At 44.1% G+C, this 26502-nt stretch overlaps 1 protein-coding gene across 1 annotated transcript; it reads left to right on the top strand.

The window, feature by feature from the left end:
* The first annotated feature begins 5159 nt into the window (after window positions 1-5159).
* On the top strand, window positions 5160-17348 carry sall1a (spalt-like transcription factor 1a). Its single transcript, XM_076155601.1, has 3 exons — window positions 5160-6167; window positions 11479-14885; window positions 15641-17348. The coding sequence occupies exons 1-3, from the start codon at window positions 6095-6097 to the stop codon at window positions 16079-16081; spliced, it is 3921 nt and encodes a 1306-aa protein (XP_076011716.1). The 5' UTR covers window positions 5160-6094; the 3' UTR covers window positions 16082-17348.
* Window positions 17349-26502: the final 9154 nt, after the last annotated feature.

The following is a 26502-nucleotide window of genomic DNA, read 5'->3' as shown; positions in this document are numbered from 1 at the left end:
GCCGGCCAGCCAACACAGCTGTCTGCCGGCAGCTGATAAACATCTTGTGCCCAGAGTCGCTGTGAATAAACCACTTGATACGTTTCAACTTTTGTGGGTGTATTTACTGTAAAAAAAGGAGGTTTGTTTTATTTTTCACGTCCGCTAGCTTTGTACCTGCACGTTCCTCTCAGTCCCGCGTGCTGCCTCTCTGCGACGGAGACCTCACACACGTTAAGTTCCGTGTTTACGAGCGTGTGGAGCAAAACGTAGGGACGCGACTGTAATTTTTTAAAGCGTTCGCGTCCAGATTCGCAGAAATACATAAACACTCAGATTTTCGCTGGTGATGTCTTGTAATTTCTTCAAGATGTTTGGAACGTAACCTCCTGCCTCGTTGATGTGTGTCGGCGTAATCCGGCTCCGTTCTCAGAAACATCTAACGACCAAAGCATCCCTCCTCGTCCAAATATCATTTGTCAATGTCATATGAAAGCAGAATGTGTTTTTGGGAGAATACGGAGGAGCTGAAATGGGGTTCTTGGTGGTGGTCCAGTGCCGCCGTGTTTCTTGTTAATGCAACTCAAGCGAGCATGTTTAATCAGATACAATCAAGTGCATTTGTGTCATAACAGTGGGGAGGATTTAGTGATTGCAACTCTGTGAAAGTCTCAGTGTCTGTTTGGAAAGAAAGTACTTTTGCGGGAATGGGTCACAGCGTAACGAGAAGCAGACCAAGTCCCCGTAATGTAACGACTTACAGAATTACAGCTATAAACACATTTGCATTTTGGCTTCGTTTATTTTATCTTTCACACTTTTAAAAATACTGAAAGCAGCTTTACGTGGATGGTGTGGGATTTCATTTCCACCCACCGCTGATTTGGAATTTGATTTTATTTCTTATTTCTAATGCCATTATGGTGAAATACATATACTTCTACTTTCTGAGCTTTGTATCGAATTACATCCTTTGTTTTCTCTTGAAGTTAAATAAACTGTTTCACTTATATTAAAAGTGCATTTAAAACTTCTGATTACTTCATTATTAACATTTAAAATTATGTAATACCTCCTTGTGACATCCACATACACTTAAATGTACACAAGTACCTGATAAGTATCCAAGCATTAAATATTCAAAACGTTGACCGTGAAGTGCAAAACTGTGCAACGAGATGCTGCACGTCAGACTGGGTTTCAAGTCTGAACGCTTGCCGGGTGTGTGTCCGGTTTCCTGTTACACGCATGGGGACAGGGACACTGCTGGATGTCCCGCTCCTCTCACAGGGGGAACAGGGGTGTGGGGGGGGACAGGGCTCCTGATCAGGGATCCATTAGACCACATCTCTGTACATGGCTATCCAGGCGATTACAGCTGATAAGACACATTGTCGCACAGCTTTGGGGCATGCTGTGTGTGTGTGTGTGTGTGCTGTTTGGATAAGCGCACACGCAGAAACTCACACATTAACTGCTGGAGGGGGTCAGATGGTCCTGTGACCTTTGTCACCTCTGTGGCACTCTTAAGGTGTTTGCTTGTTTTCCCCCACGACAAGAAAGGGTTGAAAAAAAGTGTGTGTGCGCATGTCTGTGTGTGTGTGTGTGTGTTACTGCGGCTGAGATAATGTAAAAACAAACACGGCCCATTGATATCGGGTGATGCTGCGGGAAGTTGTCAGGGGGGCACAATGGGGGAGACAATCTGTGGGACGAGTGGTGGCAGGACTGCTGGAGGACAATGGAAAGGGTTTGATCTCTTAATTAATGGAGGCTATTCTCTGCTGCTGCAGGTACTGAATTTTAATGCAGGCGATTTTTCAAAGGGATTTCTTGCTAAGTGGTAACAGCAGAGCTCTTCACGCTGCATTCTGATCATCTGAGGAGCGGAGAGTCATGTTTACTTCACAAGGAGGAAAGGTCATAATTTCAGCTGCAGCTGATATGTTCAAGTCCCCTCTCTCGATTGTTTAAAGATAGAAGATAAATTCTTTGTTAAGTTTGCAGGAGAAGATCTAAAGTGGCACAGTTATCAAAGTGGAGTGACACTGGAGCCGGGACACTGCTGTGTGGGGCCGTGCAGGCGGTGCTGTATGACACCATGCAGGGGAAATGTGGGCCCGTGTCTTTGAGCAGGAGTCCAGTTTACATGCCGTCCCTTTAATCAAGCTCCTAATCCCTGAGCAAGACGTCAGCCTGCTGCGAGGAAGGCCCAGCCAGGCCCAGCGACCCGGCTGACAGGCTCCAGCATCTTCACTCTGCACTGTAAACCAACAACGTGCCTCTGCTCGCCACAGCACAACAATGAGCTTGGATGTATTATATGACTCACTCTATCACTTAAGCAAATATAAATGTTCATCTAATAGCATGAATTTGATTGCCTTGGATTAAAATCAAACGTTAATTATCTTAAGGTAAATGGGCCTTATTATCTGCAATTAACAGCATGTAAATCAGGTCCATCATATAATTCTGGTGTGTGTTAATAACAGTGAGTGAATCGGGCCTCTGCTGTTGTTTTAACACTAGAATCAATGTTGTGAATCCTTACAAACCTGCATCCTGAAGTTTCACCATGTTTTCTCCACTTCCCACTGAGGTCCCCACAAACACACACACACTCTCTCTCTCTCTCTCTCGCTCACACACACACACACACACACACACACAGACGCAGCTGACCCAGATGAACGCCTGATCCAACTCGTTGTAATTCTTTAGGCATCGTGTTGAGCAGGGGTCGTGAATAGAAGCCCACCACGTGTTGAATGCGGTGTAAAAAAAAAAAAAAAAGAGCCTTTCTGGTTACAAACACTTGAATGAGGATCACTAACAACTGCGCGCCGCTTTGGGAGATTCCCCCGCTCTAACTCCTCCATTATGCGCGCAGCCTGTGTGTGTGTGTGTGTGTGTGTGTGTGTGTGTGTGTGTGTGTGTGTGTGTGTGTGTGTGTGTGTGTGTGTGTGTGTGCGCGCGTGTGTGCGTGCGTGCGTGCGTGCGTGTGTTTTCTGAGCGATGATCAATTACAGGATGTCAGTGATAATAGTGAGCGATGGCGCCCATCCGGACCCGCTCTGATATCTGCCGCAGCGCATTGATTGCGCGTAACAGACAGACGCGCACTTTATGCGCCATTCTGTCACCCCTCAGGAAATAAAGACGCTGTTTTCCATAGTGACAAACAGCAACTGGTAGCTTATTGATCTGAGCGCTTTTATTTGACCAGGTGTGAAATTATTGCACTAAATTCAGCACAAGTAAAAACACATTAATATCAGGAAGTTAATTAAAAGTTCATATTATGATTTAGATTCCGAGTATATTAATAACTCAAATATGAATTCAAATGAGTGTCTTAACTCACTTCAGATCAGCTTTAGACCGCCTTTACTCTTAAATCTGAGCAGGTTATTAAAATAAATAACAATATTTAGTGATCCAGCCTCGCGCCAGAATGACTGTAAAATCTCACCCAGCCACAGTTCGAAATTTATAATATTATTATTATTATTTTATTGAGTTCCCCCCCAAATATGTGTGTGTGTGTGTGTGTGTGTGTGTGTCATTCAGCCCAGGATTGTTAACACTGTATCCTCGCTGTCCTGAGTGAATCCCATTTAAAATGTCTCCCGCTCGGCTGGGTTGCAAATCACCCTGTTTACAATCTCACACCAACACTCACATCAATTAACTGCACATTGATTTTCCCGCCCGGGACATTACAATATTGCAGACCCCCCCCCCCCCCCCCCCCCCCCCTTTCTTTCTTTCTTCTTCCTTCTCTCCTTTGCAATTTCAAGTTTGGTGCACATAATTGCAAGAGGCTTATTAAGGATACACACATACACGTTTCCCCCTATTAATGAGCTTTTAGCTGTTTCTTTGCCGTTAGTCACGGTCTAAATTTCGATTTACATTCTCAAATATTAAGATATCATGACGCTTAACTAAACGTGGGGTGGTGGTGGTGGGGAAAGCAGCAACATCCGGTAATGATTTGGGTGTAAAGCATTGATAAAGGAGATCACTCAGAGCCATCAGAAGTATTTGATTTTCCTCCCCTGCTCTTTCCTTTTTTTCATGAATAAGTAAATAGTAAAGGCTCGTCGAAACTAAAAGATAGCTGACACAAGAGAGGACCAGATCCATCTCGCCCGCAGCTGCTCTTTAAATATTCAGTGAAAAATAATGGCATCCGAGGCATCACCTATAGTAACGTTATTATCTTCATTTCTCAAAATCAACTCGACTGAGAGCTTCGTTTATCTTTTTCACGTAATAAATCTACTCGACTCGGCGCGCAGATGAAGCTCCCGCGGGACCTCTTGCCCTCTTAACAGATCCCCACTGAAGACACACACACACACACACACACACACACACACACACACACACACACTCACACACACACACACACACACACACGCACACACACTCCTGTTAGCGCGTTATCAGGGCATTGAATAATGATAATGATAATAATAATAATAATAATAATAATAATAATAATAATAATAATAATAATAATAATATGTACATCTTCTATTTAGGTACGAAATTAAAATAGCTTTACAGTAGCCAGTGTATTCTATCGCTCATTCCATCGTTCTACTGGTTGATTGCTCTCATTTGTTTTAGAAATAAAAGGGAAAAAACAACTTCTAAACATCCCATTTTTGATCAGACTTGCTGTGTTGGTGCGGTTTTGCAGTACAAACATCCCACTGGATGGCGAAGACATAAAGACAAACAACCCCCCCCCCCCTTCGAAGTTATTAAACTGATGGTGTGTTGTGTTGATGGGACGTCTCGATTGTGAGATTTGAAAAAAATATATAAGATTCTGCGTATAAAACATTGTATAAATAAATCGCTTTATTTATTTTTTTTATCTCCAGACAGATGAAGCTTCTGTCCTCTTCTCGCTCTTTACCACTGATCATCCTTGTGTGCACAAAGCGTTTGGGATCTGGTGTGAGTATGAGAGAGAGAGAGAGAGAGAGGGAGAGAGAGAGAGAGGGAGGGAGTAACAGAGAGAGAGAGAGAGAGAGAGAGAGAGAGAGAGAGAGAGGGGAGGAGGAGGAGATGAGCGGCGCGCTGTGACTGAATAGCCCGGTGACCAATCAGATCCGAGGTGGGCGGGGCTCCACATTTGTCCCACACGGGCCCTCAAAGTTTGTTTATTCGCGGAATGCAGTGTGTGTGATGAAAACGTGTTACTAACTAAATCCCCTTTTCACTCATAATAATCAAATGAGCCTGATTGTGCCGCTGGATAACACGCTGGACTCCTCCGGTGGACGCGCGCCGGTGCCGCTTTTACGCACGGGAGCCTGTTTTGTGAGACCCGAAAGGTTCTTCTTTTACGCACCGGGAGCCTCCGCTTGAGCCGCTGAAAGAGAGGGAGAGGGAGAGAGAGAGAGAGGTGTCGGTGTGCAACGCAACAAGAGCTGAATTAACAACGACCTTAATGAAGACCGGAGGACGGACTACCGAGTTGTAGAGAGAAAAGAAGAAAGTTACTCGGCGATCGCGCTTGAGTTTTGACTTTTTTTGGGGGGGGGAGCGCCGCGCAACGGGTACGAGTTCACCTTTGGGAGAGGAGAGAGAGAGAGAGAGACAGACAAACTGTGATCGGCGTGAAAGATTGAAAGATCCTGTCGCAGGCATGGACTCAAGACGCTGCTGCTGACATTCATCCCCCCCACACCTTCCAACCTTGAAGTAGTGAAGATAAGCCGTTACCCGGCCAATAGAAGGGGTTAACCCGTATCTAAAGGGGAGTTTGGGGAGAGACCAGCCTTTCCTCCCCGTACGGATCAACTCATTGGGTGGGAGCAGAGAGAGAGACAAGAGTCCCCAGCAAATCAGGAGCTAATTGATTAAAGAGACTTCATTTGAATAGGAGGGGGGCTGGCGAGGTGCCAATCGCCTTTCAAAGAAGCCCCCCCTCCCCTCCCTCCCTCTCCTCCCTGTATGATTAATCGCAGAGCATTATTGATAATCATAACGGGGGCACATGCGCGGTGGATGGGCTCGATTTACGTAATTTTTTGAGAAAAGGTTTTTGTAGTCATTTTTTTATTCGTTGCCTGCCGATGTGCCAGCCAGCATGTCGCGGAGGAAACAAGCGAAGCCGCAACACTTCCAATCCGACCCTCATCTGCCTTTATCGGAGCACAATGGTGAGTTCCACGCAGCCTGTCCGCCTCCTTCACCCGCAGCTTTGCCGTTTTATATCACATTTTAAAACACATTTAACCGTTTAAATTGAAGTCTTTGAATTGAGTTTATGTTGGTTGTAGTTGTTGTTGTTGTTGTCGTTGCGACGTGTTCGTTTGTGAAAGTCTGGAGCACTTTCTAGTCAACTTGATCTTCGGGATATCGTCTGAAATCACTGTATACCGACCTAGAGAGGAAGGTCGTTTAGTTTGGGGGTTTTATCCTCATATCATCTTTGTTATTACAGGAAGTTGACGATGAAGGATAAAAGTTAAGGGAACAGTACGATTGTGTTCCTTATTTCTAACGTCACGTTTACGCAGGAAACGTGTTTAAAAAGTCACAAAAGTTTTTCAGCCCGGGCTTCAGCTTTAAATAGTGTTAAGTTTGGAAAGGAGCAGAGTTTTCGCTTCTCCCGGATGTTTGCGTCCGTTCAGCGCTGCTCTCTGTGCGCCTCCACCGGCTCACACACACACACACGCCGGCTCGACTCCTGCCGGTGCTCCCAACTTTCCATGGGTCCCGGGGCTCACAGCTCTCCTGTGTGTGTGTGTCTGAGTGAGGGTGTGTGAAAGTGTGTGTGTCCTCCGCTCACGCTGTTTTTGCGTCTGTAGTGGAAAATCAGTTTCAGGAAGTCGTTTCGTGTTTTGCTCATCAACGAGCTTAAAAATCGGACAAAAAACCTGAAATTTAAAGTATTTGGAGAGGAAAGGAACGCACGTGATCAGAACAACTAATTATTCCTCTTTATTTATACTTTGTTCTTATAATTTAAAATGTGGTAAAGTTCCTATCTCGCTCTCAGACCTTCTCTCTCTCTCTTACACACACACACACACACACCCACACACCCACTACAGTTTAACTGCAAAATGATTTGTAGATTCCCACAACCGAAATCAGTATTTGAGTGATAAAAATGTGCTTGTTTTAGTTTTTGCTATCGAAAATTGAGAGCAGTTCGCGTTTAAACACGATCCACCGGCCTGCTGAGGGAATTACACCAATAAGAATGATTCATCTGACTGCTTAAAGTCAACCAAAAACTGTTTTTGTCGTAAATGTTGACGTTCTTGTGTGAAATCGGCTCTTTCAAAGTGACAATCAAACACGTAAAATTCCACACTTGTGCAGCGAGAATTCTGTTGTTATTAATTGTGGCATGATTAATTTTGCAGAGCTAAACTTGCCATCACGATAATGTGAAGACACGAATTTCTTTACACAGTTGCTACGTGTTTGTAGCTGACCGACCTCTCTTATGTTGCGTTCAAGAGCAAGAAATGAATCGTCGTTTCCCCCCAATAATTGTGTGTATTCAAACGAATCGAATACCGACAATTTCCACACGTCGTTCATTAATTCTCATCATAATATCATTTGTCAAAAATGTATTTTAGTAAAACGCAGATTTCAGACTTGAATTATTTGTGATGCAGGTTAAAGTCGCAGGTTGGCGTCTGTAAATTTACACTGTAAATATTCTGACATTTAAATACAGATTTATAGGATGTGCAGGTCATTTCAAATGAAGAGTTTTGTCTTTCAGTTTGTGGAAAATGCACATGTGGACCATTTTGTTGGATTTTGATGATAAATGCAAAAAAAATAGGTTATTTCTTGAATGCTGTCTTTTCCTGCATTTTGTCCTTTAAATCAAATCAACTTGAGGAAGAGTCAGTTTGGTCACTGGATACAAAATTCACACAATTGTCATCCAATACGATGCCATATGGTAAAATACTGTAGTTGCATGTGTCTTGTGTGTGTGTGTGTGTGTAATTATAAGGGTAGGGACATGCTTTTAAATTTCTTGTTCTACGTCGGTGACCGCTGAGTGCGAACAACAAATGCAGTGTGTGTGTTTTGCTGAGCCTTGTGTCAGGCAAAAAAAAAAAGTGAAAACAGAAAGTCATTGTGTGTCTGTAGCTGCGTGTCGGTGGCGCTTGCTTGAGGGCCGATGTTGCAGGCAGGGAGGTCGGGAGCGAGAGCCACAGAGGGTGGGATGTAGAGCTGTTTTAACCTTTGCCAGTGTCCCTCTGTGTGGAGGTGATGAGAGTTCAGGGCTCAGTGTGTTCCTCTCTACCTCGCCTTGACCCCGCCGATCGGAGCCACAGGCGGCCTAGCGAGGGCCTTAGCTCTTTATTTAAGTGAGTGTGTGTGAGGCCTTATCAGTGTTGTGGCCATCCCCCTCTCACCCTATCAGAGTGGACCCCCCTGCAGGAGAGACTGGCAGGGCAGCCTCCTTTTTTTGCACTTATTCCCCTTGCAAACAGCGAGTGGGTGACTTGTCATTTTGCCAGTGTTTATGTAGCACAAGTCTGGCTGTAGCCTGAAGGACTTGTTGGCCTTTTTTTCCCTCCCCTTAAGCTTTAAGCATGTCACCGGGGCAGAGCTTCTGAGATTTGAGTCTTGTGCTGGACCGCGGCAGCTTTAGTGGATCACCATCTAGTGTTCACAAGGATGAGTCCCGAGTGCCGGAGACGATGTGGGCAGAGACCCTCCTGAAGTTACAAGTGTCAAGAGGCTCACAGCGGCCCCCTGCCAAAAAATAATGTAGGAACTCTCAATGCTCTCTTGTCAACTTTTCTACTAATCCTCGCTTTTTTTTGTCTCATATTCAGACTTGGTGACTCTGTCCTGTCTGCTCTTTGTCTCTCCTGACACTTCTTAGTCCTGCGCGGCAGTTTCATTGTGCTTTTGATACAGATTAGATGGAAGTTTTACAGACTCCTTCCTTACACAAGTTGATTTTTTATCTTTAATTCTGAGTTAATCTTTGCTTTTTGGGGAATTAAGCCGAGCGCTCGCATCTGCACAGTTTGCTACAGTGATCTTTGTCATTTGGACAGTGGGTGTTGTTGACATGCATTGATTTCGCCTTGATGCGTTTTTGCTGTCAAGTAATGTAAAACCGATCATTGCACGGTTTTAAAGAGCACATCTGTAGCCCTGTAAGCGTTTAGATCCACCGAAACACAACTGAGGCGTTCTCGTCCTTCTTTTCTTTGTCTTTTCTCACATTCTTAACTTAGTAGACTTCGGAAAGAGGAGAGGAAACCATTGCTGCTTTTGAAATTCTCATGGAAATGGTTCACTCTACTTCAGTAATCTCTTGGATACAAATGCCTAAAATGTTTTTGGATTAAATGCAAGATTTTTCTGAAATTTGCTGAAATAATTAATTACACACAATGTGTTACTGTAACCTGCAGTAGTAATTTTATGCTGTAAAATTACTCATATTTAGTATAGACTCACTATTATGTGAACTATAACTGGCAATGCTGCAGGATTTACAAATTATTATCTGAATTATCTTCATAAATTATTGCAATTTTTGATATAGATATTTCACAAATTTTAACACTGAAGTACTTCTTATAGTTTGCACATGTTAAACAATTAAATCACAGTCATTTCAGTCGACTCTATAAGTTCTCTGCTTGAATATACAGCAGGAGTGTGTTTTTCACTGTCTCACCGGCTCACACACACACATCCACACACAACTAATTTATTGTTATCTGTCTCATCTACATTCCACGTATTTTTTCGACTCTTTAAAGTCAAAGGTTGATTTTATCTCGCGTATGACTCCTATTTTCATCCCACTTACAGACTTAAACGCAGCCTTGAGAACACAGAGGAGGCATTTTTCACACAATAAATCAAGCACATTTTTTAGATATTAATGCTTGGGGGTTGCAGGTTGGTGGGTGGCTGCAAGGCGGATTTAACATGAAAAGTTATCATTAAAGTTGAGTCTTCCCCGTTTGCATGGTTTGGTGGTGTGAGGGCCAGGGTTTACTGTCATGGCAACTTTGCGTTATCTGATGTCTCTGAGCAAAGAAACATTGAGGCAGATAATCCCTGAATTAAACAGGATCTGCTTTGAGTCGACTGAGATGAGCAGGGCCAGGCTGTGCCGACGATCCCCGCCGCTCCCATGCTGCGCGAACAATGGGAAGGCATCCTGTCTCTCTGTGGGGCAGGGCTGCACTTCTCTGGGTTTCATTTGCAAATGAATTCTTGGCCCTGATGAAAGTGTTGAGGGGCCAGAGTCACAATGAAAGGGATTCATAGAGAAATGCAATTTGTAAATCAACTTGTATGTTAAATAGTCACATTTTAGTGTGACAAAGAAGGAAAGGAATAAGGAATGACTGGATCCTAGGGGCAGGGTGTTGTATTGCCTGTTTTGCCCTGTTTATTAAAATGTAAATTTAAAAAACTTGCTTTGCGCATTTGAAAGTTGGTCATTCCTGTTGTAGTATCGTTTGAGAGACAACAGAAGGTTCTGCGCCTGCTTCGCTCTGCTGTGTCCAGTTTTTCAGTACTGGCAAGTTTTTCATACAGGCGTTGTGATGTACTGCCTGACAGCTTTTATTTGACAAGATTGATCTTTTTCATTATTTTATTCACAATTTAAGTAAGAAGCACTTTGATTCGATTTTTTTTCTGTTTTCCTTCTCTTCTTCAAAATTCAACTTCATTTTTTAGTGTTTTTGCGCATTTAGGTGATTTTTTTTCGGCAGTGATTGGCATCTTTTAAGATGACAAATAATTTCCTATTTTATAGTTTTTCATTTCTTTCTTTCTTTCTTTCTTTCTTTCATTTGATTTGATTGTTGTTGTTAAGCGTGCACACGCATCAATCTGGATGCCACAGGCACTGTTGTTCAAGTTGAACCGTGGTTGTAGCCTATGTGGATACAAATGAGTTTAGTGACATAGATAACCTGTCCAAAATGCCTATTGCTGCCTGAAAATGAGCAAAGTTGACAGCAAATTGAAAGTCTAATAAGTCCTTCAAATGCTTGATTTACGCCGAGTGGACAAGTAGACTTTGAAGGGCATGGACTATAGGAAATCAATGGTTTTCTATGAAATTTCATTAAGACTCAGTGTCCTCACTTCACTCTGTTCTATATTTTGATGGATTATCTGAAGAAAATGATTACCTGTGCGTGTGCTGATGAAACCCAGATGTGCATCTTCAAAGATCACTTTTAAGCACTATTGGAGTTGTCCCATTGATTTTGTATCTCCTCTTATCATGTTTCAGAGGCCACTGCATTGAATAAGGCTTTTCTCATTTCTGTTGGCTTATTGTTGCTTTTCGATCGTTGTTTTGTGAACACATCAATGGGATAAGTGTAAAACTGATTAATTTAAGATTAACAACAATGGAATTTGAGCAGATAAAGCTGCTTCTTCAGCTGCAAAACATTTGTAATCACTAATCCTCTGTTTCCTCTCTTTGTTTTCCAGGGGACACAGGACTTTGCTCTGAGGACCCTCCCTCCAAGGAGTCAGAAGCTCACGTCTGTAGCAGATGTTGTGCTGAGTTCTTTGAGCTGTCAGATCTTGAGGAACACCAAAAGAATTGCACTAAGAATCAGCTAGTTCTGATAGTGAATGAACATCCTGTCTCCCCTGCCGGAACTTTCTCGCCTGGTTCCCCTCCCTATAATCCTGATGACCAGATGAATGACACAGCTAATAACACTGATCAAGCAGAGGGCAGTGACCTTTTGGAGCCTAGCGCTCTCGACAAAGACGAATCCATGGACGTGGACGTTTCTGGAATCAGCAGTGGTCATGAAGAGGATTGCAGTCACACAGAGAGCGGGAGCCCCATCAACACAGTTAGCAGCCATGGTGGCAGGAGCACCGCCGGTCCCGCAGTGGGTACTTCAGCTATTTCTGGCCCATTACCTCAGCTCAGCAATCTGACCGAACTGGGTAACTTTTCCATGATCAACAGCAATGTCATAATTGAAAACCTACAAAGCACCAAAGTGGCAGTGGCCCAGTTCTCTCAAGAGGGCCGCTCCCCTGGGGGCCCCAGAGTGGCAGTGCCGGCCCTAATGGAACAACTCCTAGCGCTGCAACAGCAACAGATCCATCAGCTGCAGCTTATAGAGCAGATCCGCCATCAGATACTGCTACTGGCCTCTCAAACCCCAGAAATGCAGGTGCCCCCAGCTTCAGCTCCAGGCACAATGGGGACTGCAGCTAGCCCACTGTCCACGCTCAGCTCTCATCTCTCTCAACAGCTGGCTGCAGCCGCAGGCCTAGCACAGAACCTGGCCAGTCAGTCAGCCAGCATCAGCAGCCTAAAGCAGCTGGCTGCAGCGGCACAGCTACCTCAGTCCCACCCGAATGACAATGAGACATCTCAGAGCATTAACACACTGGGGCCATCGACAGTTAACTCCCAGTCCACTGACAAGAGGCCAAGTCATATTAGCAGCCTCCACTCTAAGATTAGTAACTCCTCACTAGGTAAGTCATCCACACCTTCATTTGGGATAGGTAGCTTATTAAACTCAGCAGTGAATCCCCTTCTACCTCAGCCCCCACCCGGTAACCCAATGTTCTCCAGCTCCCTGCCCAGCATTGGCACCACTGTAGAGGACCTCAACTCCTTAGCAGCTCTGGCCCAGAGAAAAGGCAAACCACCCAACATCTCTTCATTTGAACACAAGAGCAGTTCCGAGGAGGCTTTCTTCAAGCATAAGTGCAGATTTTGTGGCAAGGTGTTTGGGAGTGACAGTGCCTTGCAGATCCACCTGCGCTCCCACACTGGGGAGAGACCATACAAGTGTAATATCTGTGGGAACCGCTTCTCCACCCGTGGTAACCTGAAGGTACATTTCCAGCGTCATAAAGAAAAATATCCACACATCCAGATGAACCCCTATCCCGTTCCCGAGCATTTAGACAACATACCGACTAGCACCGGAATTCCGTACGGCATGTCTATGCCACCTGAGAAACCTGTTACCAGCTGGCTGGACAGCAAACCGGTGTTGCCTACGCTCACCTCCTCAGTTGGTATGCTGCTGCCGCCGACAATGCCGAGCCTGCCACATTTCATAAAAAAGGAAGATCACTCAATAGCCATAACAAGCCCTTCTGTTACTGCAAAGAGTGACTCAGGTGCTGCCGAGCCTTCAGCGAGAAGTAATGATGGAGTGACTGAAGAGGGAGAAAGTGCAACTCTGCCTACCTCAAATGGGAAAACTGATGAAGGCAGCCACTCCTCAGGCTTCATGACAAATGTGAGCTCTGCCTCTGAGAGCACTACCGAATACACAACATCTAACAGTCCGCCCATGATGACCAACCCACTCATGCCTCTCATGTCTGACCAGTTCAAGGCTAAATTCCCCTTTGGAGGGATTCTGGATCCTCTACAGGGGTCGGAGACCTCCAAGCTGCAGCAGCTTGTGGAAAACATTGACAGAAAGGTGACAGACCCAAATGAGTGTGTCATCTGCCACCGGGTGCTCAGTTGTCAGAGTGCTCTTAAGATGCACTATCGTACTCACACTGGGGAAAGGCCCTTTAAGTGTAAAATCTGTGGCAGAGCGTTCACCACAAAGGGAAATCTAAAGACACACTATAGCGTTCATAGGGCCATGCCTCCTCTCAGAGTCCAGCACTCCTGTCCTATCTGTCAGAAGAAATTTACTAATGCCGTGGTTCTGCAACAGCATATTCGCATGCACATGGGCGGGCAGATCCCCAACACCCCACTGCCAGACAGCTACCCAGAGTCCATGGTCTCTGACACCGGCTCGTTTGAGGAGAGAAACTTTGACGACCTGGAGAACTTCTCTGATGACTGTATGGAGGAAGGCATGGAGGAGGGCCCAGACAGCAGCGTTCCAGACACGCCCAGATCAGCTGACGCCTCCCACGACAGTCTATGTAACTCCCCAGGTCCTTTTGATATGGCTGCCCAGGAAGGACAAGAGAAAAGCATCCACGAGATTGTCCACCACAATGAAACAGAGGAGGAGCAAGTCAGTCAGATGAAGGCTGCAAATGGCTTAATGGAGGGAGATTGCCTCACCAATGACTCTTCATCTCTGGGAGGGGATGTTGAAAGCCAAAGCGCCGGGAGTCCAGCTGTGTCAGAATCTACCTCCTCCATGCAGGCGCCATCCCCCACTAGCATGCAGCCACAAACACGTAAATCCCCAAGTCTGGAAGAAAGGCACCATAGGATCTTATCCTTTGAGCATACTGGTGCAAGCCTCTTACACTCTCACCCCTCCAGCATTGGAGCTCTGGACCTGACGTCTGTCAATACCCCAAAAGACCCACTGGGCATGATATTCCCGTTCCGTGAGCGTAACACCATCAAGAACACATCCTGTGACATCTGTGGAAAGAGCTTTGCTTGTCAGAGTGCCTTGGACATTCACTACCGAAGCCATACCAAAGAACGTCCATTTATTTGCACGGCTTGTAACCGAGGTTTCTCCACCAAGGGCAACCTCAAGCAGCACATGCTTACACATCAAATGAGAGACCTGCCGTCACAGCTCTTTGAGCCGTCAAACACCAGCCTCTCCTGCAGCCCCACCCCATCTCTCCTCTCTGTCTGCTCCCTCACTAAACCCGAGGTCAATGGCTTCTTCCACAGCCTTCACCAAGAGGTCAAGGAAATGCCCCCCGGCTTTGTCACGTCCTCCGCGTCCACCTCTCCAGTGCTCTCCTCCGCTCCGCCACGCAGGACTCCCAAGCAGCACTTCTGCAACACCTGCGGGAAGTGTTTCTCCTCCTCCAGCGCTCTGCAGATCCACGAGAGGACCCACACAGGGGAGAAACCCTTTGCCTGCAGCATCTGTGGTCGGGCTTTTACCACGAAAGGAAACCTCAAGGTAAATACAGAAATATCTAGAAAAAACGGTGGTTCTCCTAAAAAGCTTGAGCGTGAGAAGGTTTTATAATAAAGGAAAGGAACAGGCCTTTGAGAAAAGTAAGAAATGGCCTTAGTGGAAAGACTGAGTCACCTCATTATGATCATTGTCCAGAGTGTGATCAGCACAAGCACAGTGCAGAGTGATTCAGAGTACTGATCAGAGGCAATCTCCATGAATCAGTCATACTGCAGTTTTCCATAACGCGTCAATCATTTACAGCTGCATATTGTGAGAAGAATAAGATAATGTGTTAAATTTTAAAATGGATACAGGATTTGTAGTGGTTTAAAAAATCTGTGTGTTCTTTGCCAAAGAGAAAAAGTACATGAGCTGTTGTGTGTTCCAGGTTGTATTTAAATACATTATCTTGTCAAATTAGGGAGGACAGAAAATATTAGTGTTTGTCATGGAACATGGAACGTTTTAGATTTAACAGTGTGCAGAGCATCAGCGCTGCCAAAATCAGATGCTTACAGCATGCTGGTACCTCACACAGCACAGGCAACCGACTAGTCTGCTGCACCCGGGGTGTGAAGCTATTTTAATTTGAAGTCAAGCATTATTATCATTTTTTCCATTGCATCATCTCATGTGCAGCTCTTGTGGCCGAGTTTGTAAACATCACTAATTTTCATCCCTCTCATTGCTCTGTCTCTGTCTCTCCTCCCTCCCTATTACCCTCGCCCTTCCCTCCTACCCGTCTGTGTGTGTAGGTTCATATGGGCACACACATGTGGAACAGCGCTCCTGCCAGACGTGGCCGCAGGCTCTCTGTGGACGGGCCAATGGCCTTCCTGGGCACCAACCCTGTCAAGTTTCCTGAGATCTTCCAGAAGGACATGGCATCGAGGGTCAGCAACGGAGACCCGGCTAGTTTCTGGAACCAGTACGCCGCAGCCTTCTCCAACGGCCTCGCAATGAAGACAAATGAGATTTCCGTGATCCAGAATGGAGGCATTCCACCTATGTCGGGCGGCATGGGGAACGGGGGCAGCTCTCCCATCGGTGGCCTCACCGGCAGCCTAGACAAGCTGCACAGCGCAGAGCCCAACGCTGCACTGGCTGGTCTGGAGAAAATGGCAAACACAGAGAACGGGGCCCATTTCCGGTTCACACGTTTCATGGAGGACAATAAAGAAATTGTCACCAACTAGAGCGTTTGTCCTCAGTCGTGCACAGACGCATGAAGATGCCCTAAGGCAAACTGTACACATACAGTATATACACATAGAGACGAGACAGAAAGAGAACAAGACAGGGACAAAAACAACTGAACTGCTTTGCTCGCCATTGGAACTTTACGAACATCGGTGTGAAGACAAGTTGCTTTTTTTGTACAATGTACATGTTATAGATTTAAGGAGCTTATTTATTAGTGATTATAACCTTGCTTGAAACCAAGTGGAAGCATTAACAGTTAGGTTTTTGTTTGTTTTAAAGCCAGAATGGGTATGTATGGGTGCTTAAAATGTGCTTTTGAAACTTAGAATATCTGGGTAGATAACCTTGGCATTAAGTTATTTTTTGTCTGTAGTAGCTATAACCGAACTGTCGATGTTCATGTGATGCATTAGCTCTGTAATAAGCAAACAGGCTTGCTGTAAATAATGTACACTGATCTTCTCTAGATGGTCTAACATCTACGTGTTCATGCCCTCTTCCCTCTTTGAGACAAAACAATGACATTCAGGCAGGGGACACGGGGAGGCAGTTCCTTTCTTTCCTGATTTTATTACATTCATTTTATTTAAGGAAGACAAAACATTGAAGTTTGCTGCATTTCAAGTGTTTCTTTAGTGTTAACTCTTGTTGTTACTGTTTCTGTGTATTGTACTTTATACTTTTTTTTGTTTACTTCCATATTTTCCCCCTCAATCTCTTTATTTTCTGTTGCTTGTACGTTGGTGTGTTGTTGAAAGCAAGACAGTTGCGAAGAGGGGAACTTCTGGTTTGGCCTCCTTCCCGTCGTTTGGAACTAAATCAGCCAATCAAATGAGCGTTTTAGCTGGATTTCCACATTGCTGCTATGTCCCAGCATCCTTAATGACATCATCAAGTGCAAAGTTGTGTGTTGACGCTTCTGTAAATATGTTCAGATGTGGAAATACAAACTCCCTCATGAGAAAATGTACATATAGTAAACAAAAGAAAAAGTCCATCATGGCCAGGGGACAAAATGATAGTGTTTTTATAAATATAAATATATATTGGGTTTGACAACCTTCGGACTGTTACATGCACTTTCTTGGAAAGTTGGAAGATCTTTATGGGTCCAGTTTCTCTACACTTTAATACCTACTAACAACTAAGATACTGTAATTCTTTACTCTAATAATCAAATACATCAGTTTTCCAAAAGAATCATTGTGTGTTTGTGTGCTTTTATTCCTGCTTTTATTAAATATATAATTAAAACGATTATTTCAAGCGTTCATTCATTCTTCAAGAAAACATTTTTTTGTCTTTTTGTTTTTCTGGTTTTGTGTTTTTGTAATAAAATATAAAATAATATTTGAATATTTTTTCTTGAGTTTGCAAAAGAGACGGAAGTGTGTGTGCGTGTGTGAACGTGTGTGTGAGAGAGCTTCACTGTCAACTCGGATCATTAAAAAATATCGCAGAGTTTTAATTGGTGAGTTCCTGGTGTCAATCACTGGAATCTCTAATTAAACAATCGACCGCCGCGCTGAATGAACCGTCCGCTGTGGGTTGGAGGCTTTTGACTGATCCATGATGAATACACACTTTTACCGAAGTGCAATAAAAGTCCTGACGGGTTAAACGCGAGGTAAGTCAAAAACACACACACGCACAGACATACACACACACACGCGGCTTTTCGGTAATCGGTATTTTCTGTACATTTCAAATTATATTCAACCCTTGAAAACTAAAATGTATTTAATAAAGCATTTAATTTTAACATTTTAATTAAAGTGTTCTAATATAAATCACCAAAATAAATCCTTCGACGGCTTCCTTTCCTCTTTTTATCCAAAGTGTAGATTTTTCCCCCTTTTGTATTTCAACAGCTGCATTTCATTTAACACATCGTTGCACATCCTGCAGTCCAGGATCTGCTGGTTCCTGCAGCATCCTGAGCCTCGGTCTCCTCCTGCTCGCTCCGCTCCGCACACAGCACATCTCGCCACTATTTACGTTTTATATTTCAAGCCGTCCACGCTAAATGATCCTTGGCCACACTGCGCCTTTCTCCCTTTTTACAATCAACATCTGCTCCCCCGAGCTTTGTTTGTGCAGCACATCGCGGTTTCCTGACACATTCCTCCAAAACGAGAAAGGATAAAGATATACTGTAAACTCTGACCCCGCCCCCACAACTATAAAGAACTATTATTATTATTATTATTATTATTATTATTATTATTATTTCAATAATATTTTAATTTAAATTTCCTCACAAAAATTACCATTTACAAACGTTACATTTAAACAATAATTAATAATTTATGTTGCAGGAATTGCTGAAGTCTGATCTGCAATAATTGGATGTAAATTGTGGAAATTTGAAAGAAAAACTGGTGCTAAACATGAATATGAGGAGTAAATGTTGGAGTTTTGCCGTCCTCTGACAGCCTCCAGTGTGAGTCCCAGCAGTGAGTGTATGGAGCGTTCTGGGTTTCTTGCTGGAGTATCGATTGAGCTGTGCAGGATTACAGAAACACTTGAATCTCAGGTGGCAGGAATGTGTACAATTGATCTCTTCCACTGTGGCTCCCAGCAGTGGCTTTTTTTTTTTTTGCTCCACAACACAGAGAACTACAGGAAGAGCCGGGCCAACACACTGAAACACACTCTAAGAGGGGCTACCCCAGTCTGCCCTGCTCACTGTCACTATCTAATGTAGTGCTGCGGGTGTCATCCACTTCCATACAGGTACACTGCAGCACGCACCATGACGACGGTGCTGTCACTCCGTCTGCATGCACATTTTGGTTTATCTTTGACTTTATTTCCCCCTTGTGTGTTTTATTTTACTCTTGCTCTTGTCTGGGCTAAATGGCTTGATGGCCTTTGCTTGCAATCCTCTGAAGAGGAGGGGAACCATCAACGAAGAAACATTGCTCTCTTTAGCCGTAAGCCACTCCTATCCACTTACTGTACACTTGAAGGTTCATTAAGGGCCGGCTTAAGTAAGGGTTGTATGCACAGCTGCCACACAGCAAAAATAAGAATCCTACTGCGCATTTGTCTCCACTGTGAGTCAGGAATTAGGTGAAAACAGTATTGTCTGAGTATGAGTAGAAATCCCTCAGTCTGTGTTCTTGTATCATCTGAATGGATGAATGGCAATAACAAAATTGTTTCAGATTTTATGACAGAATTTAACTGCTTTGATAGACATTTTGCAGTATCTTTATGAAAAACTATAGGGAAAAGTTCTCTGTGTTTTTCAAAAGAACAATATAGTGCTACAGTCAATATTGATTTAATCTGGTTTATTAGAAATTTTGTTGTATGTATGCAGTTTTACTTTGAGGTGTGTTGATTTCAAGTAAAAACGCTGAAAGAAAATGTGCGACCCCCAGAACTGGCACCAGTTATCGTGCGTGTGTGTCAGTGTGTGTGTGTGTGTGTGTGTGTGTGTGTGTTCTTGAAATCCATGTCAAGTCACAGTCACGCATGCAGTCAAATCAGAAATATAAAATAACGCTTCTCCTCGACTCCTCTTCTTCATTCTGGTCTTAAAATCTCTAAGTATGACTTTTTGTTCTTATCGTTGCACAGACGCTGTCTTGATAAACTGGCCTCGCCCCCTCCCACATCTTCTGCCTTGTGCCGTCAGCCCTCCTGAGTCGATACAATCCGTAGCCTGGGGCCTGGCCAGGGCTCCCCGCTGATGTTCCGGCCCACCGCTGGGAGATCAAAGACCTGCAGAGAACAATGCTGAGCCTCAACCAGGCGACTGTGGTTCACTTTCCCTGGATGCACACCTGCCCACACTGTCAATCACTCAGGCGATTGGTCTGCTCCAACAGCTGTCCATCGATAGGAAAACTGGACGAACCACATACAAAAAAATCATAAACATCAACAAATCAAAAAGTGTAGTTAACTGGATTCTTTGAATCAATGAAGTATAAAGTATCCTCACTCGCGTTGTTATTTTACTGCGGCCATTTCATGCTAATTTCCTCTTCCTGTGGTTTTCAGCGTGTTTCCTGTGGAAAATGAAGCCCGTCTGCATGTACACAGCTGGTAGGAAGAAGACGAGGCCTCCAGACCGGCAGTGCAAACATCAAGCACACTCTCACACTTGATCACAGACGAACAATCAAAGTAGTCGGAAATCTCCACCGGCGCAAACCATACACCTTTTCCCTCCACTTCACTCCCGTTTGTTCTCCCTTAAAGTTGCGCTTTGGTCTTTGCGAGCGTCTTTGCATGGTTTATTTTTATGGCGGCGATCTGGAGACTATCCAACATGTCAAGGTCATTTATCTTACAGTTCATCCCCCCCCCCCTCCTTCCCCTTTGTGTGGTGAGAAAGAGAGGCACAGGCTCATATTGCGTTTCATGAGCCATTGTGTCTAAGGAGTACCCAGACAAACAGGTGGGAGCTCCACAAAGTCCAGGAGCAGGAGCTCCAAACTTGAGGCTCCCTGGCCGTTCTGTAATAATGCACTCATGCTTGCAGAACGGCCACAGCGATCTGTTTCCCCTTGGCGGTCGGATGGGAACCTTTGGGGATGCTAATGAATGTACAGTAAGGGCTTGTCTTACGCACAGAGCTCCCGCTATCTGTGTCTTCCAGTTTATCATCACCGCTGAAATTGCAGGGCCGTTTTACTGGGCTTTCACTACAAGGGGGACATTTACTCCATTGTGATGCTAATTCTTTAAAATTTGGTGTCTAGGTTTTGTTCTTTCAAGTCAGAATAGGTTTATGAGACTGGCTCCTTTGACAGAACACAACTGCCGCTTATGTTATCAGGGAAAAAACCTGCAGTCACGGGTTCTCCTCATTGCTTTTACAGGCAAATTTAATTTAATGTGCATTTCCATTTTAAGATGAATCACATGTTTCCTTGTTTTGTACAGTAGAATGGAGACAGATCGTCTTTCTTTGGTTTTAAAGAACAGCTTCCAGATTAAGTAGACTGATTGTGGCCCTTTCACCATCAGAATTACGGTTGGTAACCCAAGCCACGGCTGTCTGCTCTGGGGCTTAAACACACACAGGGTTGTGGACACTCTCTGTTAATGTCATCTCACAGATTCAATTTCTTCATCACCATCTAACCTGCAGTCCCACAACCTTTGACACATTTTATTCTTCCTTACACGCATGCTAGATATTCCTCGGAATGAGATATTGAGCATGAAGACGGATTGTCAGTGTGACTAGGAAGGAGCCCTTCACTCCCTTGTCAGGTGGGTTTGATTCCATAGGTGCTCCAGAGAGAGATGTCTTGAGTTTATTGAATTTGTCATTTTTGGCCTGGGAGTGAAAAGGGCACCTGTGCGCCGCCGTAAGCCCCCCCCCCCCCCCCTCCTCCCCCCGCCCCCGTCTCCAGCACCGCCACCCACATCACACGATGACAGCTGATGTACAAGGACAGCCCTCGAGCTGTTGGAAGTTTTCTGAAGGCAGCCCGTTCTTGTTTCGGCGTTGAGCCTCTGCCTACATTATTCATTAGGGACGCAGCTGAAAGGATATTTACATTGTCAATTTTCTCATAAAAGCCACCTCACGCTCGTTCGAGTACAAAAAAGTCACCCGGGGTTACAGCGAGGAAAATGGAGCTATTTCTGAGGCAGGTTTAGCGCTCTGTCACATTCAACTCCAGGACTGTTGCAGTGATGGATACCGGCCACCCACATTAAAGCAACGGCCCGCTACAGTCCCATGAATATTCAGAGACGTTATTAGAGTGTGATAGCTTTTACAAAATCACTGACTGTGGGAAAGGAGTAAAGTCTGATGGAGATTCAGGTTTGTTCTACTGTGTCGTCTAGCTCTTAAAGGATTCTGCAGGGCTGTACAGAAGAGTGTGTTCATAGTATGTATGTAATGGGTCGGGATCACAGCACGCTGCCACCCACTCCTCTCTTTCAACACTGGTTGGTTTTCTCATTGGACATCTCATTCTAGGCAAGAGGCAACATCCTCCTCTGTGAAATGGTTAATCAAATGTGAGATAAGGAATGCATTAGGTCATGGCAAATCCCACAATGTGCTGTTTGATATGGCATGTGAGTGTGTGTGTGTGTGTGTGTGTGTGTGTGTGTGTGTGTGTGTGTGTGTGTGTGTGTGTGCGTGCGTGCGCGTGTGTGTGTGTGTGTGTGTGTGTCTGCCTGTATAACTCAATTTCACTGCCAGAGTCACTGTATCTGTTTGATGCCCACCGGTCTGTTGATCCTAAACCTACTACAGGACTGCTAAATGGTATATATTGTTATTTTACAAGCATTGTTAGTGTGTGTTTCTGTGTGTGTGTTATGGATCGTCTGTGTGTATCTTTCTGTCCATGCCCTCCGCATGCTCAGTTAAGTCGGTGCCACCTGTGATTAATAAGAAATATCCCAGATCCAGCAGGTTAATGTTTAATCAATCAGCTCTGACGCCTCTGAATGTCCTAGTTTACTTTTAACCGCTGCGTCACATTAAATCCTCTGAGGTTTCACACAACCAAAAGTCATTATTTGTCCTTTCAGCTAAGCTTCCTCAAAGTTGCTGTGAATATTTGACACCAGACCTCCTATTTGGGAAAGAAATTAAGCATTCTAGAACACAAACATATGTTCTTGTTTTTCCTCACACAGGTCAACACATTGAGGTGTTTTACTGCAACTTTGCTTCATTCCCTGCATCCTGGAACCGTCCGCTATACTTACATGCACCATTGCTGCTGACACTATGTATTTCCTCTTCACTGTGAATTGCTACTGTGTGACTTGGCTGAAGCACCTATGGTATGAAATCAACACCCCACTCAGCAATAATGCTCTCTGAGGCTTGGGCAGTTTACTAAATAATCGATCCAAATAAAAGCAGCAGATAAAATTGACTGACCCTCATATACTTAATTATTGCAGCTATTTGACCAAATAGCATTTTTCAGGATGCGGCGTGTCACAGGCCATCAATATTCCTTTAATCGCTGTTAGTTATTGCCCTACTTTGTTACTGCGGTGGATGGCCAGTCTCCAGTGGTCAGTTTGGCCCAGGGCAGCAAGGGAATGAGATGCTAAATGGTTGTGCAAACAATTTGATTATACTGTTTAATTCCTGTCATATAGATCTGCCAGCTTGCTGATGCACTCATTTCTGTGCGGCTGTACAGCAGAGTGCTGACCTGCTTACCTCTCTGCACCAGCACTCAAATAGCTGGTTTTTCCAACACAGTGTCCGAATCAATACCGACTCTTCAAAGGGTATAGATGGGTGTCTTGCAGGCTTCACCTCTGACCACTGACCTTTCAGCCTCTGTATGTTGGTGCACAGTTCAACATCCATTTTAAATCCAAATGTTGTTGGGACCTTGCATGGTGTGTTTGTAGTTGAAGCCTCGTCTTCAGCCCCTGAGTTTCCACCTCGCGGAAGCAAAGTGTTGTAGTACGAGGTGAGTTGAGGGTTAACTCTCCCCATAATTAACAGACCTTAGTCAAGTGAAAAATGAGAAATGAGCGCGGTAAGCTCTCAGGCCCAGTTGCCCAGTTCCCAAAATTAACATTTCAATTCAAAACCAATAATAACGCATTGTGTCTGGCATGAATGAGTGCTGCTGCAAAGGGAAGGCGATACCTCCTGTTCCTGCGTCAATGAAAAAGCTCCTTCATCTTCTGCTAAAGGGCCCACACAGCCTGAGGTCAGCCAGTCAGCCTTGGTTACACTGCACAGGCATGCCTGGGTGGATGGCTCGAGCTTCCCGGTGCCTTTACAAAAGCCAGGAACTCCACACACACATACTCAGAAACACTCATGTCATGCTCTGCATGATGTTGATGGCGCTTAAAGTTATGCCAGTGAATACTTAGCACAGTGAAAGAAAAGAAAAGAGAAGAAAAGAAAACTGAACGTAGAGTTCCCTGAAAAGAACTGAGAAGATTTGCAGTAACTAATTGCAGTATCATATAACCATTTCAGCCTCACAGTATGTTATGATTTGGAACTTCATAGGGGAGATACTCTGGAGATGTGCATTCCTCTTTTTCTTCTGCATGGTTATGCATCATATTACTAATGTGCTTAATATGTTGATATTAGGCATCAGAACCTGCTTTAACATGTTATGTCTCGAGTGTCGTTTTTGAAATTCTCATTGACAAGAGATCTGAGGGAGCCAATAGGGGCCACAAATACAGACACTTTGCCAGGGGTTTGGGCATCTTGGCACCTGGAAATAGGGTTTGTGGCCAGGCTTTGGCCCGGGCCAAGAAGGTGTCAGAGCTGGGCTCTCGGACATGCTCCCCTCCAACAGAGAGCACATTACCAATCTGGGTGCTGAGGTTAAGGGACATGAGTAGTTTCAAGAACGTACTGTGGCTATTTCTACTTAGGCTGAAAGACTCCATGCAATAAAAAGTTGTGTTACCTCAACGGATAGCGAACCAGAACTGCACTGTCTGGAAAATCATCTGGTTAATCTTTTCTGAACAAACTGTTTACGGTGATGATTTTTCAGATCATTTAGGTGCCAACTAGAATAGGTCACCGCGACATTGGTTAGAGTCTACAATGTGCTTGAATTCTTGGCTAGAAATCATTTCACAATTAGAGGTCAATGATCCAGACCAGAGGTCTTCAACAAGGGGTCCGCGACCCCTAGGGGGTCCGCAAAATCTTTCCCCCCACAAATTTAGGGTTAGGCGGTTTACGCGGTCATAATTTTGTAAAACTAGAGAAAACCAGAAAAGCCCATATCTTGGACAAGGAAGGAGCAGGAAAGTTAATATTTCAGACACAGCCTCCAGTTTGCAATGGCATGAATTGGTGTTAATTTGGGGCAAATCTGAGAATATTGACAAAATTCTGAGAAAGTTTTGTAAAACTAGAGAAAACCTTAAAAGCCAATATCTTAGATTTGAAAGGAGTGAGAGGTACAATTTCAGACACAGTATCCAGGCTGCAATGGCATCAATTGGTGTAAATTTGGGGCAAATCTGAGAATATTGACAAAATTCTGAAAAAGTTGACCCTGCAGTCACCGTTTTGTAAAACTAGAGAAAACTTGAAAAGCCCATATCTTTTCAAAATTTCAGACACAGCCTCCAGGCTGCAATGGCATCATCTATATGATGACTTCATAGTAACCATAGACCAAACGGGCCCATATCTTCGACAAGGTAAGAGCGAGACCCCTACAAATTCAAACACATCATCTATATGGCACGAGGATCGTTTGCTGCAAGTTTGGGGCAAATTTATATTTTGGTCAAATTCGGGAAAAATGTCATAGTAACCATGGACCAAATGGGTCATTTCTGTGAAAGGCTTATGTGTTGGACAAGGTAAGAGCGAAACCTCTCGAAATTCAAACACATCATCTGTATAGCACTAGGATCATTTGCTGCAAGTTTGGCGCAAATTGAAATTTTGATCAAATTCGGGAAAAATGTCGTAGTAATCATGGACCAAATGTTTTTTTTTGTTAAAGGCCCATATCTTGGACAAGGTAAGAGCGAGAGCTCTAGAAATTCAAACACATCATCTAGATGGCACTAGGATCATTTGTTGCAAGTTTGTGGCAAATTCAACCAAATCATCTAGAAGTGGTTGAATTTGTCGCATTTTAGAGAGCGCATTTCTCTCTGTTGAATTCATATATTTCAAATCTGACTTTGAAGAGACGTCACTGAATAGCTTAGAATTAAATGCACAATAACAGGGTAGCTATGTTTATACATGGCACTAGGCCCAGTTTGATATAAAACACAATTTAAAAAAATACATATAGTAGGGTGAAGACGTTGAAGACCCTGATCATCAACTAGGAAAGTGGAGGGCCATAAAAAGAACTCGAGGGATGTGCTCACCGACCTGTCCTTTCCATGTTTTGTCTTTTTAAATATATTCCCACCACCTTCAGGCAGCAATGTTAAATCTCACCTGACTCTTCATAAACACATCATAATTCACCATAAGATTCCATGTGTGGAAAGAATAAATATCTTTATAAATGAAAATATACGTAAAAACCCACCTGTTTTTCAGTTAACAAACATGAAATGTTTTTACATTTATATCAATAACTTTCCAGAGGAATCATATTTCACCCTAGTAACAATGTATCTGTGTTCCCCAGCTTCTGTCTGAATCTGTACCAAATTTGAGCCATCTAGGCTTATTGGGAACCTATTTTACACAAGGATTTACTTAATGTGGTCATATTTACTTTGGTGGTCAATACTTTGTATTGTAAGTTTTGTTTTTTTACAGGGGAACCATCCTTTACTTGCTGCCCTACTTTACACAGGCTCGAAAAGGCCCCCTGATCACCCGGCCTTAAAATGTTGGCGGGTCAACCCAAGCTGGCTGATGTCATATCTCTGGAAAACAAGGTCCGATTGGAGAAAACAAGATGTCAATTGAGAGCGTAGAAGGTCTACA

This window comes from Genypterus blacodes, unplaced genomic scaffold, assembly GCF_046128005.1.
Source record: "Genypterus blacodes isolate CSIRO-AG114 ecotype Tasmania unplaced genomic scaffold, CSIRO-AGI_Gbla_v1 ptg000067l_1, whole genome shotgun sequence".
NCBI classification, from domain to species: Eukaryota; Metazoa; Chordata; class Actinopteri; order Ophidiiformes; family Ophidiidae; genus Genypterus; species Genypterus blacodes.
This window is presented reverse-complemented; position numbering and strand designations above follow the sequence as displayed.

Excerpts from the sequence above, each read along its gene's own strand:
- sall1a (XM_076155601.1), top strand. The coding sequence starts at position 6,095 with ATGTCGCGGAGGAAACAAGCGAAGCCGCAACACTTCCAATCCGACCCT. Across the intron at positions 6,168-11,478 it reads GCCTTTATCGGAGCACAATG|GGGACACAGGACTTTGCTCT; the intron begins GTGAGTTCCACG and ends TTTGTTTTCCAG. Across the intron at positions 14,886-15,640 it reads CCACGAAAGGAAACCTCAAG|GTTCATATGGGCACACACAT; the intron begins GTAAATACAGAA and ends CTGTGTGTGTAG.